At 50.5% G+C, this 15,213-nt stretch overlaps 1 protein-coding gene across 2 annotated transcripts in view; it reads left to right on the top strand.

The window, feature by feature from the left end:
- The window catches only part of MB (myoglobin), a 15,678-nt gene extending 4,753 nt beyond the window's left edge, over positions 1-10,925 (top strand). Inside the window, exons 1-4 of one of the 2 annotated variants that reach the window (XM_010859617.1) lie at positions 9-68; positions 164-266; positions 5,625-5,847; positions 10,231-10,925. In XM_010859617.1, the coding sequence (XP_010857919.1) occupies positions 172-266; positions 5,625-5,847; positions 10,231-10,377 (465 nt within the window). In that variant the 5' untranslated portion in view covers positions 9-68; positions 164-171 and the 3' untranslated portion in view covers positions 10,378-10,925. Of the gene's footprint in view, positions 1-8; positions 69-163; positions 267-5,624; positions 5,848-10,230 lie in introns of those variants that run through there. The other variant, XM_010859616.1, reaches the window with a different exon arrangement.
- The last annotated feature ends 4,288 nt before the right edge of the window (positions 10,926-15,213 follow it).

Here is a 15,213-nt window from a genome sequence, read left to right as displayed (position 1 = left end):
GGAGGCGGGTGGGGAGGAGGGAGAGAGTGAATGAGCTGTCAAGTGATCCCTGTTAAGCATCTGGGAAGGTATAAAATCCCTCTGGGGCCAGGCAGCCTCAAACCCCAGCTGTCGGAGACAGGACACCCAGTCAGTCCGCCCTTGTTCTTTTTCTCTTCTTCAGACTGCGCCATGGGGCTCAGCGACGGGGAATGGCAGTTGGTGCTGAATGCCTGGGGGAAGGTGGAGGCTGATGTCGCAGGCCATGGGCAGGAGGTCCTCATCAGGTAAAAGGAAGAAATCCCACTGCCCCTGTCACCGCCTTCCTCAAGGTCAAGAATGCTTGCCTGCAAGGTGGAACGTTTGCCCCGGGGTTGACCAGTTGGCTGCTGTGTTAATTAACTTTGTTAAACCCCCTATTTGGTTCTCCTGTGTTTTTATGTATCAGAGGTTGGAATCAGGAAAGCAGATCCATTTCACACTTGTGCTAGCAGCTGGGAGGAGCTTTGATGATCAAATCCTTGATGCTTAGAGCCCACCAGAAGGAATCCTAAAATTATAGCTAGAATTAACAAGAAAGGTCTGAGAGGTCTTTCTCACCTCACCTAATGGATGAGGACACAAAGGACCTAAGAAGGGAAGGATGACCCCAGAGTCACAAGTTCATTAAAGTCTGTAAAATGCCAAGGATTAAGACACGGCCTTCAAGATGAGATATGTGGTTCTACACCTGGCTCTGCCACCGAGCTGTTGTGTGACCTTTGGGAAAGCACATAACTTCTCTGAGCCTCAGTTTCTTCTCCTATAAAATGGGAGTGGGGGGGGGGGAATCCTAATATCTACATTATACAGTAGAAGTAAGAATTAAATAAAATGCTGCAGCCAAGGGGCCCAGCATAATTCCTGGCATAGAGTGAGTTCCAAAAGATGTCAGTAACTCTTGCAGATGAAGCTTAGAATTGGGCCCTTTAAAGTATAATAATAATAATAGTAATTATTATTATTTTAGCTGTGTTGGGTCTTTGTTGCTTTCTCTAGTTGTGGTGAGCAGGGGCTGCTCTTCATTGCCATGCATGGGCTTCTCATTGCTGTGGTTTCTCTTGCTGGGGAACACAGGCTCCAGGTGCAGGAACGCAGGCTCCGTAGTTGCGGCTCTAGGGCTCTAGAGCGTGGGCTCAGTAGTTGCGGGGCATGGGCTTAGTTGCTCGGCGGTATATGGAATCTTTCCAGATCAGGGATCCAACCCATGTTTCCTGCATTGGCTGGCAGATTCTTATCCATTGTGCCACCACAGAAGTCCCTAATCTTGACTTTTGATGTTGGGTATGTCTTTTGAAGGCTCAGAATAATCTCCAAGCACATCTTGCCTTCTTTAGCAAGGGATTCCTGAATAAAGAAACACCCTCCCCGCCTCCCACCCCCCAAAATTCTAAGTTTTGTAAGCAGAGGGTGGCTGTGGTTCAGAAATAGAACCTCATGTTCTCATTGCCTTCTTCACCAAGTGGTGATAGACTCCCCTCTCCTCCTGGTCCTTTCTCATGCTCTGGGCAGCGTGAGTCAAAAGCGTACATCGACATTTCTGCGCCTGGGAGGAGGTGGGCCCTGGTTGCCATGAGTGAATGGATTGCCCTTTACACTTTATAGATGAATTTCTCCTTCTTTATGAGTCAGAGCAGGTTTTCCTCTCCCATTTAGACACCCTTTCAGCCTCCCCCAGGCTTCACCCATTTCCAGCTCCCATGTCTAGGAGAATGACCCAGACATAAGCTATAAGCTCTATTATCTGGAGTTTCAGCCTTAGTGGCCCATGCCAAAAACACATGAGAAAGGATGGTCAAGTTCCCTGTTGAATCTAACTGGCATCTTGGGGTTTTCCTTTGTGTCTTTTTCCTCTTATGCCTCTGTCAGTTGGCTACTGGCACTGCAAGAGGTCCCATTTGGTTGGACAGAAGACTCTCCAAAGTGGACATCAACTCCTCAGCTCTCCCTTTGCTGTGTGACCTTGGACAAGTCACTAATCCTGTCTGGGTCCCATTTCCCTATTTGTTGAATGGAGGGATTACCTTCATGGTCTCTGAGATCCCTGCCCACCCCCATGCCTTGGCATTCTTTGAGTCCTGGATCCTGCCTTGCTTTTGGAGAGGAGGCAGGGTAGCTGAGTGGGAGACCAGTTTGCCAAAAAGGAGTCTTTCCCAGGTGACCTGGGGGCTGTCAGCCCTAAGTCAGTGACTTGGAGGTCTGGAAGGAGACTTGGGGTATGGTATCATGGGAGAAACAGCCCCTCCCTTCCCAGTGGATCAGAGAAAACTGCCAGGGGCAGGAGCCAGGGGCAAGACGTGATGCTGGAGACTGCCAACCCCTGGCAGGCCCCAGAGAGCCTGATGCCCCATCACATCTTAAGCTGAAGACATGCAGAAACCACGCCGACGGCTTCTGCCCTCTTGGTATTTGGGGGCCAGGGACAGGGAGAAGGGGATGCTGACTTCCAGGGTGCCCTGTGAGAAATGACCTTGTGATTCTGTTCCAGATGCCGAACCTGGGTTTTCTTACTCTTCTTGAAAAGGTCATTTCTCCCACTCCTCTGGTTATGACAGATAGCAAATTCTGTTTGGTCTGTTAATAAAACTCTGAGGGCTTCACTGCAAGTATGTGATCATTATGTCCTAGAACATAATAGCTGGAAGGTCAGTTGCAGAGTCTGGCTCCAGGAAACGGGGGTTTTTAGGAGGGCGGAGGCAGCTGAAGAGGGCTTTGGGCCCCTGCCTTTCCTTCTTTTCCCCTAGATCTTTCCTGCTTTATTTATTTTTGCATTTGAACAAAGGATTTCGAGGCCATGGAAAATTGGGAAGTCACTGCTGGTGGCTAGTATGTCTCATGTCACCGGGAGGAAACATGGCTCAAGAGTCCCAGTCAACCAATGGCAGCTACAGACAGAACCCAAGATTTCCAATCCTAGTGATGACGATGGTGGTGGTGAGGATGGTGATGATGGAGCTGGTGAGGATGATGGGGGTGATGGTGGTGATGGTGATCGTGGCCTAGAGCTTTTGATGAGGACAGCAAACATGTAAATATGTTACACACTGATTGCTAGGCCCTGTGTTACGTGTTCATGTATATTAACTCATTTCAGCCTCACAGTAACCTCATGAGGTGGACGTTATTATAATCCCCACGTTTAACAGAGAAGTTAAGTGACTTGCCTGAAGTCCCAAAGCTGGAGTTCAAGTCCAGCAGCCTGGATCAGCGTTGCCACTCCTGAACCCTATATCACGTTGTCCCACAGTCTTAGCATACAAGAGATGCGTTCCCACCCTCGTCTGGTTCTTCGGTTCTAGAGCAGAGAAGAATTTATGCAGGCCTGGGAGCGCCTTCTATCTTTCATGTGGGTGTCTGGTTGGGTCTCAGCTCAGAGCACAGCTGGGAACTGGCCTCCTTTCCCGCTGACCTGTAATAAACTAGGCAGGTTGACGATAGGATTGAAGATGAAAGCACAAGGCAAGCGCATGCTTCTGAAACCCTGGAAGAAAAGCCCCACCCACCCATGTCTACAGGGTGAGGGCCTTCCAGCTGCTCATTTTCTGAGTTGCCACTGTCACAAGTTCCCAGGTAGGACCTTCTGTGGCTTCCCAGGGACTCCCAGCTGCCGGCCTTGGGGGCAGTGGAGGGAGGCAGCTGTAGAAAGGAAGATCTGATGGGCATTCAGAAGCCAGGTTTTTCTGCAGTGTTAAAGTAAATCCGGGGTTCCCTCTCTGGCTGACAAGTGCTAAGAGTGTAGGGTGAGGTCCGGGTTGGAGGGGTCAAGCCTTAGAACCTGGAAGCTGAGAAATCAACTTTTTGGTTTAAGATAGTTGATCCAAGACCCAGAGGAGCTGAGTGACTTTTTCAACATCACAGCAGAGGCAGAACTGGGGCCAGAACTCAGCTTTCATGATTCTCAGTGCTTAGTCTCTTCCCCAGACATCCGGGGGTCTCCCAAGATGTCTCAGACCCCTGGTGGCCTTGGGTCCCAGGTCCTCGGTCCTCTTCTTCCCCAGAGAGTCTCCCTCCAGTGTCCCGACCTTCACCTGTGGGTTCTGGGTCTTGCATCTGTCAGGCAGGAGTTCAAGGATCATTGTCGCCAGATAATAATAGTCAGGATCTCAGGGACCCTGAGGTGAAAAGTGCTGGAGATGAGCTGTCAGTGATGTAGAAGGGTTGGCCGGGGCCCCAGATGAGGTAGTGACATTGAGCATGGCTGTGGGCAGCACTGGGTGTTCTGGGAAGGCAGGAGGGACATGCCCTTGGGGGAAGGGGGCGCTCCCTGTCTGTGCTATGCCCGTGTGCGTGTGTGTGTGTGTGCATGAGCATACGTGTGATTATGGGTATGTGCCGTGAGACACTTGTGCACACTGGAGTGTGTCCGCAGTTAGGTTTAAGGGTGTTCTAGAGCCAGGAAATCACAAAAGAGAAAGCTTTCAAGGAACTGAAGCCATCAGACAAGAGGAGGGAAAGTCCAGCAGACAGGGTCACTCTGGCAGAGGTTTCCGGGTGCAACACAAAAGAGAGAGCATGAGTTATGGAACCATCTGTGTGGGTTCGTGTCTGGGCTCTGCTACTGACCAGACATGTGACCCTGGACAAGTCACCTACCTCTGCGGTCTTCCCTTTGCCCATGAGTGAAATGGGAAAAATCTCTCCCTCCTCCCCGTGGCAGGTACGACTCCCTTTAACGATCCCCACCTTTCTGCAGAATGAAAAACTGAAGTCTGAGGCAACAGGTGACTCCTTGGATCACTGCGGCCAACTCTCTGGGTCCCTGGCAAGAGTGGGGGCCTGGTCTTTGGCAGATGGCTCCCATTAGAGATTCTCACCGTCAGTACTGTGAGGGGCCTGGGAAAAACAGGGAGGCAGAGCAAAATAAGCAAGCGCTTTCTGAGCCTGAGAGCTGTTCAGACTAGAAAAGCTGTCACATGGAGTAGTGAGCCTCCTGAAGCTGGAAGTATTTAAGCAGCCAAAGGATGATCCTCGGGCAGGAAGCTGCAGAGATGGTCCCCTGCATGGACTACATTTTGAGTTACTCAGACCTGATTTCAGTCTGGCTCATCTGCAGCCCAGCTATGTGATATTGAGCTAGGACCTCATACTCCTCAGCCTCTGTTCCCTCATATGTAAAATGGGGATAATACATCACCAAAGGGAAGTGCAAGTGGAGAGCCTAGCGCGGGCCTGGCGCACAGCACATACTCCACAAATCCTTTAGCCCCTGTGCTCCTCCCTGCTCCACGGTGACACGTCTAGTCATCTTTGCTCCCAACAGCTTAGAGCAAATGGGGGCGAGGCCAGGTACCATGCAGATGTTTTTCCTTCCAGCCTTTCACAGTAACAATGAAGCAGATGATGATGCTAAAAATAGTAATAGCAAGCATTTATAGGACACTTCCTGTGTGACCCTCAGCCTATACCATCTCATTCAATTTAATCCTCACACTTCTATAGGGAGGGACTCGTTATCCCTATTCCTTGGATGGGGAGACTGAAGCACAGAGAGGTGAAGCGATTTGCCACAGTCACACAGCTAGCAACTGGGAGGGTGTGGATTTGAACTTGAGTCTGGCCACCTCCTGACCCCTGTGTCTAACTCAAGCCCTCCTTGTACCCCTCAGGCTCTTCACAGGTCATCCCGAGACCCTGGAGAAATTTGACAAGTTCAAGCACCTGAAGACAGAGGCTGAGATGAAGGCCTCCGAGGACCTGAAGAAGCATGGCAACACGGTGCTCACGGCCCTGGGGGGTATCCTGAAGAAAAAGGGTCACCATGAGGCGGAGGTGAAGCACCTGGCCGAGTCACATGCCAACAAGCACAAGATCCCTGTCAAGTACCTGGAGGTGAGTGGTGGGTCCCGGGTGGCTGGGAGGATGGAAGGGGAGGCCTCGAAGACCTGAGATTTGGGTTCAAGTCCCAGCTCAGTTATAACTTGCTGAGTGACCTATGCTGTTCCTCTTTATCCCCCAGTTTTCTCATCTGTAAAGTGGGCTGCTACCCACTTGGCCCTCCTCCTGGGTCATTGAGAGTAAACATATTTTTCCCCCAAATGAGTATCTTATTACCAAGGGAGAAGTGGCTGTGAAGTACACAGCTTGCCTTCTGTCTATGGGTAGGCACCACTATCCCACCCTCTCAACAGATGAGGAAACTGAGGCACAGAGAGGTTAAGCAGCTTGCCCCTGGTCACAGAGGCACCAAGTAGCAGAACCAGGATTCAGACTAGGTCTCTATTCCTCCAGAAACCCAGCTCCTAGTCTCTGTGCCACTGCAAGTTGGACATACACAGGACTCATGTGGCAAGAGTTCAGTAGCTGGGGCTTAATTCTGGGTGGGAATTATTAGTTCCAGCATCTTTACGGATGAAGAGAGGGCGCCTCAGGTGTCCAAGGCATAAGCAATTGGCTTGAATCTCCTGTGATGGACTGAGAAGTTGGGTGGGCTGGGGAGAGTCTGAGTTTCAAGTCCTGTGTCTAGACCCAGTGGGTGGAGGGATATGGCAAGAAGGAGAACTAGGAAACTGGGGGATAAAGGGCCCTGAGGCTACCACCCCCGAGGATGGGGCCACAGGCAGTTTGGTGCAGCAGTGAAGGTAAGGTTAGTCATGAAAACTTCTGGTTAGGATGGGCTATGAGAAGCAGTTTGCATGGGTCACTGCGTGGAACTTTCACGATTACCCCCATGAGCTTAGGAACTGCATTCAGTGTTGTCTTTTTCTCTTACAAAAGAAGTTCAGAGGTCAGGAGCCCAGAGCTGGTGTGGGAGCCCCATAGGTACCGGGGATGCAGGCTCTTTCTGTGTTGGCATCCTTGGCATAAATATGGTGTCTACCCTCAAAGTTGACTCATGGTCCAAGATAGCTGCTGGAGCTCCAGCCTTCTGGTCCATATTCCAAACAGAGAGCAGGAGGAAGAGACAAAGGCTGTCTTTTGAGAAACCCCAGGCATCTCACCCAACAGTGTTATTTACATCTCACTGTCCAAAAGTTAGTCATGAGATCATGTCTATCTGTGTGGAAAGCTGGGAAATGTAGTCTATTGCCACTCCAAATACAAACTAGTGTTCTCTTACAAGGAAGAAGGTGAAAATGGCCATTGGGCAGGTAAACAGCATTCTCTTCCCCAGGCAGGGACTCTTCTCATCCCCACTTTACTGATTTGGAAACTGAAGGCTCAGAGAGGTTGAGTAGCTTGCTCCCAGTCACACAGCATATAAGCCAGGAGGGACAGTCTGATCTATGTTACTCTGGAACTTGCGCTCTTAATTCCTGATGGTGCAACGTCTCCTGTGAACAACCACCATCACCATTGTCTTCAGCCCCACCATCCAGCTCCCCTGCCTGCCCTCCCAAAGGTTACTGTGAAACTGTTAGCTACTCAGTTGTGTCTGACTCTTTGTGACCCTCTGGACTGTAGCCTGTCAGTCCAGCCTCCTCTGTCTATGGAATTCTCCAGGCAAGAATACTGGAGTGGGTTGCCATGCCCTCCCCCAGGGGATCTCGAACCCAGGTCTCCTGCATTGTAAGCAGATTCTTTACCCTCTGAACTACCGGAGAAGCCCCACCTGCTCTCCCGCATCACACACAAACAATTCTGCCTGCCCATCTCAGCATCACAGACATGAGGAACAGTTCCTGCCCCTGGGATTCTGCACAAGTGGTGCTTTCGCCTCCCCATCTTCTCTCGGCAAATCCCTGTTCATTCTCCAAGGCCCAGCGCAGAAGCCACCTCTTCAGTTCTGGCCCACGAGGCAGTCAGCTGCTCCACCTGCCAGCCCTCCCCAGCAAAGGCATTTATTCCAGCCCTGCCGTGGCGCCTGCCGGCTGTATTGTAATTTATCTCTTTACCCAGCTGTCTCCTGGCTGGGACAGGAGCTCCTCAAGGTCAGACCCTGGCTTCTTCCATATTTGAACCCCAGTGACAGGCAGGGGGCTCACAACCCAGCTTGAATGATGGATCCCATCTCCAGGGAGGAGCAGACAGGCTTAGAGAGAAACCAGTGCGGTCTAGAAATAGGACTGCCAGCTAGCAGACTAGAACCGGGTCTACTTAAAACAAGTTTGCAAAGAAAGTGGAAGTGAAGTCACTCAGTCGTGTCCAGTTCTTTGCGACCCCATGGACTGTAGCCCATCAGGCTTCTCCATCTATGGAATTTTCCAGGCAAGAGTACTGGAGTGGGTTGCCATTTCCTTCTCCAGGGGATCTTCCTGATCCAGGGATCAAACCCAGGTCTCCCGCATTGCAGGTAGACGCTTTACCGTCTGAGCTACTGCAAAAAATTAAGACAGCGCCCCGCGTCTGCTGTTCCCCTCACCGTGGAACCTTTGTCTATGTTCTTCATGAGAAATTGCTCCTTCTCACCCATTAGCAAGGGGGCCCCAGAGGGTGCTGGGTGCTGAAGTCTTTTCTCAGTCTTCTAGCTGCCCCAGCCCACAATTTTCCTAGTATTAGTGACTCAGAAGTTGACTCAGGAAAGGCTGAATTGAGGGACCCAAAGGACTCAGGATCTCTGTCTTACATGTGAGGTCATCCGTGGAGGTCAGGGTGGAACTGGGCCTGGAACCTGGGTCTCCAAGTTCTCGCTAGGTCAGCCCATCCCCTCACTTGGCTTTGTTACGTTTATGACATTAAAAGGGAATTAAACACATGTCTCCCCCGATGCCCAGCAGTGGGTGTCTGTGGCGCTGTCCTGGCTTCTGGCCAAGCGGGGTTTACTAGGTGCTGACATTTGTGCTCCTGAGGCTGCCCTGCACGCGCTCCCCTCACCCCCACCCGTCAGCTTTTGGCCACTTGTACCCTGGATGCCGGAGAATATGAACAAACCCACCACTGGTGGCCTCTGTCTCCCTGGCTCTGGCTGTTGTTTGTCCACAGTCCCCTGGGTGCAGATTCCAGCTCTCCCATCCACTTGCAACATGACCTCAGTCTGGCCTCTGTAAAATGACACCCCTTGTCCACAGGCCACGGCTGAAATTGGCATCAAATCTTTCTGAACTGTTGAAAAAGCAAGTAGCTTCTTACCATATAAGGTTGCTCAGTCCCTTAAAGCAGCCCTGTGGAGATGTGGATGGTAGAGCTGTGGAGATGTTTGTGCCCATCTTTCTGGGCATGACAATGTGGATGGTAGAGCCAACAGTGACGGTGAGGCTGCTGTAACATATGATCAGTCTTGGGCCCGAGCATAGGCCTGGTCCCTTTCCTCTTCCTCTCTCTCCTTCTCTTCCACCAATGCTTCTGAGGACCAGCTCCATGCTTGGTGCAGAAAATAAGATGTTCTGATCACCCTCCCGCCACAATCCCTCCAAAAGGCTACTGAAAGAGATCACCATCCTAAGCCATTAAATGCAAAAATTAAATCCACACACATGGAAGTATTTTCTAGACTTTCTGATTGCAAAATCCTGGATTAGAACCATGTAATAGGTTGGGTCCTCATCCTGAGCTGAACCTCCAATACCTTGACTATCTGATGTGGAGAGTCAACTCATGGGAAAAGATCCTGATGCTGGGAAAGATTGAGGGCAGGAGAAGGGGCAACAGAGGATGAGATGGTTAGATGGCATCACTGACTCAATGGACAGGAGTTTGAGCACATACAGGGAGATAGTGAAGGACAGGGAAGCCTTGCGTGCTGCTGTCCATGGGGTTGCAAAGAGTCTGACAGGACTGAGTGACTGAACAATAAAACATCCTGAACATAGTAGAGGGGGGTAGCGTGTATGCATGCTAAGTCGCTTCAGTCATGTCCAATTCTGTGACCCTAGGGACTGTAGCCCATCTCTGTCCATGGGATTCTCCAAGCAAGAATCCTGGAGTGGGTTGCCATGCTCTCCTCCAGGGGATTTTCCCAACCCAGCGACTGAACCCATGTCTTCTGCATCTCCAGCACTGCAGGTGGATTCTTTACTCTGAGCCACCTGGGAAGCCCCTGGTTGGGGGTGGGGGTAGCCAACCCACCAAGCCATGCGACTGTGACCACAAGCCCAAGGCCTGACCTTTCCTCCTCTGTATTAAGATGGGCCTCTATTATCCCATCTGTACTTGTCTCATGGGTTGTGGGGATTAGAGGAGTTAATCCATGGAGGCCGCTCAGAAGTGTGCCTGATATATAATAAATACTCAGTAAATGGCCCTGCAATAAAGCAAAGCTGGGGCTGGGGTTGATTCCCATCTGGCCCCTGGCTTGTCCTGCCAGTGACCAGCACCCCTCTGCTCCTGTCCCTGCAGTTCATCTCGGACGCCATCATCCATGTTCTACATGCCAAGCATCCTTCAGACTTCGGTGCTGATGCCCAGGCTGCCATGAGCAAGGCCCTGGAACTGTTCCGGAATGACATGGCTGCCCAGTACAAGGTGCTGGGCTTCCATGGCTAAGCCCCACCCCTGTGCCCCTCACCCCACCCACCTGGGCAGGGTGGGCGGGGACTGAATCCCAAGTAGTTATAGGGTTTGCTTCTGAGTGTGTGCTTTGTTTAGGAGAGGTGGGTGGAAGAGGTGGATGGGTTAGGGGTGGAGGGAGCCTTGGGAGAGGCCTGGGGACCAGGCTTTCAGTGGAGGGTCATCAACTTGGGAACCATGAGAAGCTTGACTGTGGCTGGCTGAGTCTGGGTCAAACTCAACTTTCCTTTCACCTCAATGCCAACCCAATTCCTACCAACCTCTAAACTGACCTGCACCTTTACCCTCACCTTAAATCCCCAATCCGAGCTGTCAACATAAACTCCAGCCTAATTCTCTGACCCCATCACCCAGCCCCTTGAAGACAGCAGAGTGTCTTGCTTGCCCTGAGAAGGAAGTGTGGGCCGGGTGGGACGGCCACACCCAGCCCTAGGGAGGCATGGAGGCATGGTGTCTGCAACATAAATGTCCCTTCTCAGGTAGGGGAGTGACACCTGGTTTAATAAAGGATTTCTCACATCACAGTCTCTGTCTGGTGTTTTTCATCCCTTAGAGCAGGGGTCCCTAACCTCTGGGATCTCATAACTGATGATCTGAGGTGGAGCTGATGTAATAATAATAGAAATAAAATGCACAATAAAAGTAACGCACTTGAGTCATCCCGAAACCATCCCCCATCCCCCACCTCCACCCCTCACACCCGTCCATGGAAAAGTCGACTCCAACGAGACGGATCCCTGGGGACCGCTGCCCTAGACCAAGTGTGGGGGCCCAGAGAAGATGCAGACTCAGGGGAAGATGGTCATCATGGTTACCACAGCTTAGGAAAGATGCTTAAGGACACTAGTAAGTGGCAGAACTCGGTTTAAAGTGCGGCCTGGAAGCTGGCAGGGACTCCAGCTGAGGAGACGGCTAGGCAGCCAGCTGGTGGCAGGGCTGACCTCTGGCCACAGAGAAAGGGCAGAAGCATGGAGAATAACTTACCAACGCAGGCCAAGAGACACAGTCCGTATCTACAAAGGCTGAGCGGAGCGCATGGGTAGAATGTGTAAGTTTCGCTGCAGGGAACTAGAATAAAACTTTGGCCTGTGGCTGCAGCAGCCAGGTAGCAGGCTGGAACAGGCTGTAGAAACGGATCTGGTAGTCTGGATCAACGTGGGTACCCAAGCCAAGAGGGGCTTGAAGAGCACTCAAGACTCAGGGTGCTATCTGTGGGAAGCCCCGAGTCCTCCACCCCATACATCTCCAGGGGCTCCCAGGACAGGTAACCTGGTGCCCCCCGTCCTTGAACGGTCAGACCCCTGTGATGAGCCCGACCTCCCTGCCCCAAATCTCAGACTATGCCAGGTTTCACAGGCACTGAACTGACCAGAGCCCATCTTCAGAAACAGACATGTCTCAGATTCTAACGGGCTCATTCATCCGGCCCTGCTGCAGCAGCAGAGGGCAGAGTTAAAGTCCTTCTGCTCTGCTTCAGGCTTTGGGAATTCTTCCGCAATCTGATAAACTGAGAGACGAGTGGAGGGGAAAACAGCGGGAGGGGGATCTTGGAGCCTGGAGAAAATTTCCATGCATTTATATAGTAACTCCACTGAACGCCCAAGTGAGGAATACTTCTGTGTAGGATATGTATGCGGGATTTAAAGAGGAATAATTTGGTCCCTGCCCTCAAGCAATTGACCATCTAGTCAGGAAGACACATGTGCTCTGATGATTAAATCGGCTGAATAAAATTCAGTCGCAGAGAAGTACCAGGTATTTGTCACACACCATCAGTATTCACATAACAAATATTTGTGGAGCTCAGCAGGTAGAAAAGCTCAGTTTATACCTTTGATGTGCAAAAAAGGCAACTTCTTTTTTTTCTACAACTCAAATTTTTGTTTGGAATCCTCAGTGTGGCTGGATGGTAAATACTTAACCTCAGTCTCTTTAAGAAACCCCCCATCCCCACTCCCTGCAATCCAAAGGTCCCTGGGATTTTGACCAATTAATTCCAAGAAGCTTACATGTGCCGGGCTGTGGTGTATATGGGCAGGGAGGTGGCAATCTGGTCACTACTGTCATCTGTCCCCAGTAGTATCCTCAGGGGTGCTGCACTCCACCTGGTCTTGAGTTATTGTCCCCATCAGGCACTCAAGGAAATTCTGAGGCTGCCCAAGGCTCCCTTTGCCTGGTGCCACTTCTTTCCAGGGACCCCCACACCCACCCCAAGTGCTCTCCACCTGGGATATGAGGCAGACGTTTCCCCTGTTCAGACCCCATGGGCCTGTCTGAGCTTTCTCACCTTCTGCAGGGGTTAGCAGGGCTTATGCCTGGCTGTCCTGTACAGTGGTAGAGGGTGTACCCTGCACATGAGTGCCTGGCCAGGGGACTAATAAAGCTGGACCCAGTCTGTGCTCCAGTTGCTAAACTGCGCACTGGGAAAGGATGCCTCGTCCTCATTCACATAAGGATCCTCTGTGAGCTCGCGGTGGCCTCCAGCACAGGCACAACCACTTTCTTTGGAAACCTCCACCAACTGCAATCTTATTCTTTGCTTTCAACTCCTTTCCTTCTGATGATTCAGAAAACGATTTTCCAACCTGGACAGCACAGATGCCTCATGATTTCCTCCAAATCTTTTGCCCTTTCTGTGTGTTCTTTCTGGTCCTCTCAGGCCTGAGCTTTTGAATCTGCAAATCCAGGCAAGGGACATGTTTTTATTGCTTTCAGCTGTCAAGTCTTTTCCCAAGGCCTGGGCACAGAAATACCTGGCTGTCTCAAAAGGAAAGAGCAAAGGAGAAAAGGAAGTTTCAGGGGGAAAATGCAGGATAATACTTTTTAAATGTGATCCTGCAATGGAACATATTCTGCATTAACCTAACACATATTTCTTGAGCAAATATTATGGACCAGGCCCCAGGTTTGGGACTAAGGGTCCCAGCTTCAAATAAGGCAAATGGTCTCTACCTTCTGTGGAATGGGAGTGAAAAGGAAAGGATCTGTGCTAGGCTTTGAGGGCAGCAGAAAAATGCATTCATCAGACGTGTATCTATTGAGGGCTACATCATGCCAGGTCCTGGGCTCATTCCAGAGTGCCCTGGTGAAGCCCACAGGCCTGGCCCCGTCTCCGGGAACTTATGGGCTTAGGGCTCTTCCCGTATGGATATGGGAAGGCTGAGCCTTGAGGCTTCTGGGGAGATTGGGGGGTCCAGTCCTGGGAACGAGTCATAGAGATGGCAGATTATTCGTTGGCCAATCATACATATGTTATGTATATTTATATATAAAATACCTCTTCAGTGTCACCTTTCCTGCATATACTCTATCATCGCCTTCTGGAATCTCCGTGAAATATTTCTCACATGGCTCACACCCTCCTCCATGACTCTTTCCTAGTTTCCATCTCATGGCTATTTTGCATCCTGAGAATTTTCCTTATCTTTTGTGCAGTGATACCTTTTTTTTTTTTTTCAATTTCTCAAATGTTCTTTTATCCAGAATTATTGAGGTGTTAGGAATGTGTATTTCACCCCATCTAGTCTGCCATCTTTCCAGAAGTGGACATCTTTACTACAATTTATGATTGCTGCTGCTGCTGCTAAGTCGCTTCAGTCATATCCGACTCTGTGCAACCCCACAGACGGCAGCCCATCAGGCTCCCCAACCCCTGGGATTCTCCAGGCAAGGCAAGAACACTGGAGTGGGTGGCCATTTCCTTCTCCAATGCATGAAAGTGAAAAGTGAAAGTGAAGTCACTCAGTCATGTCCGACTCTTCGCGACCCCATGGATTGCAGCCTAGCAGGCTCCCCCATCCATGGGATTTCCTAGGCAAGAGTACTGGAGTGGGGTGCCATCACCTTCTCTGACAATTTATGATTATGGTTTTTTTTTCCCTCTGTTTTGTTTGTTCCCTTTGACTTTTTGTGTTTCCTCGGTCGGACACAGAAGGTAGGGGTCCCCTCAGCTTTGCTCACCTCTGTGTACCTGTCCCCTGGCCCAACTCCCACCCTATTATGGCAGTTCAAATGGTGTGAATTGAAGATGGGAATGAAGCCGCCCTTGTTTCTTTCCTGGACGTGAAGGCATGTTCTCAACTATAGAACATTCTATTGGTTTATTTATCCATGGCACGTGGGATCTTAGTTCCCTATCTGGGAATTGAACCCGTGCCCTCTGCAGTGGAAGCATGGACTGTTAACTGCTGGACCACCAGGAAAGTCCCATTTATATATTTATTTTTAGTTTTGAACATTTGAAACATTAGATGACTCAGACAGCATCAGTGAAGCCTGATTCTGAATATCTGGTTCCTGAGGTTGAGTTGCGTGTGTGTGTGTGTGTGTGTGTGGTTCTGTGAGGATATCAGAGGTGCGGGCAGCTCTATGTGTGAGTCTGAGTGTGTGAACATCTGTCTAACCCCTCCACTGTGAGGTCCGGTCTTGACCTTTTACCTGCTGCTCTGAAATCCACGGGACTCAAGCCCCTGGGATAGCTGAGGTGATCTCTTTGGACTCTAAAATCCAGCTCTAATGTCTCTGCCCAGGACTGTGGCTTATGGGGGTGGAGACAGGCTGAGAAGCTGGAGAGGACATAAAAGAAATCAGGGCTTGGGTAAGATCTGAGACAGTCTAAGCGATAAACCGTGAAGGGCTGTGTATGCGATGACTCATTTGAGCTCCTGACTTGGCAAACCTTTAACTGAGCAGAGCTGGAGGTATCAGATGATGCCCAAACAAATGACAGGCCAGGCTTCATAAAGTCTACCAGATATCACACACATATTTGCCTTTTAATCCAGAATTTAAATTATATCTTGCATTTTCTTT

This window comes from Bison bison, unplaced genomic scaffold, assembly GCF_000754665.1.
Source record: "Bison bison bison isolate TAMUID 2011002044 unplaced genomic scaffold, Bison_UMD1.0 scf7180017864457, whole genome shotgun sequence".
In the NCBI taxonomy this organism is placed as follows: Eukaryota; Metazoa; Chordata; class Mammalia; order Artiodactyla; family Bovidae; genus Bison; species Bison bison.
Note: the sequence above shows the minus strand (reverse complement) of the source record. Positions and strands in the feature narration are given on the sequence as shown.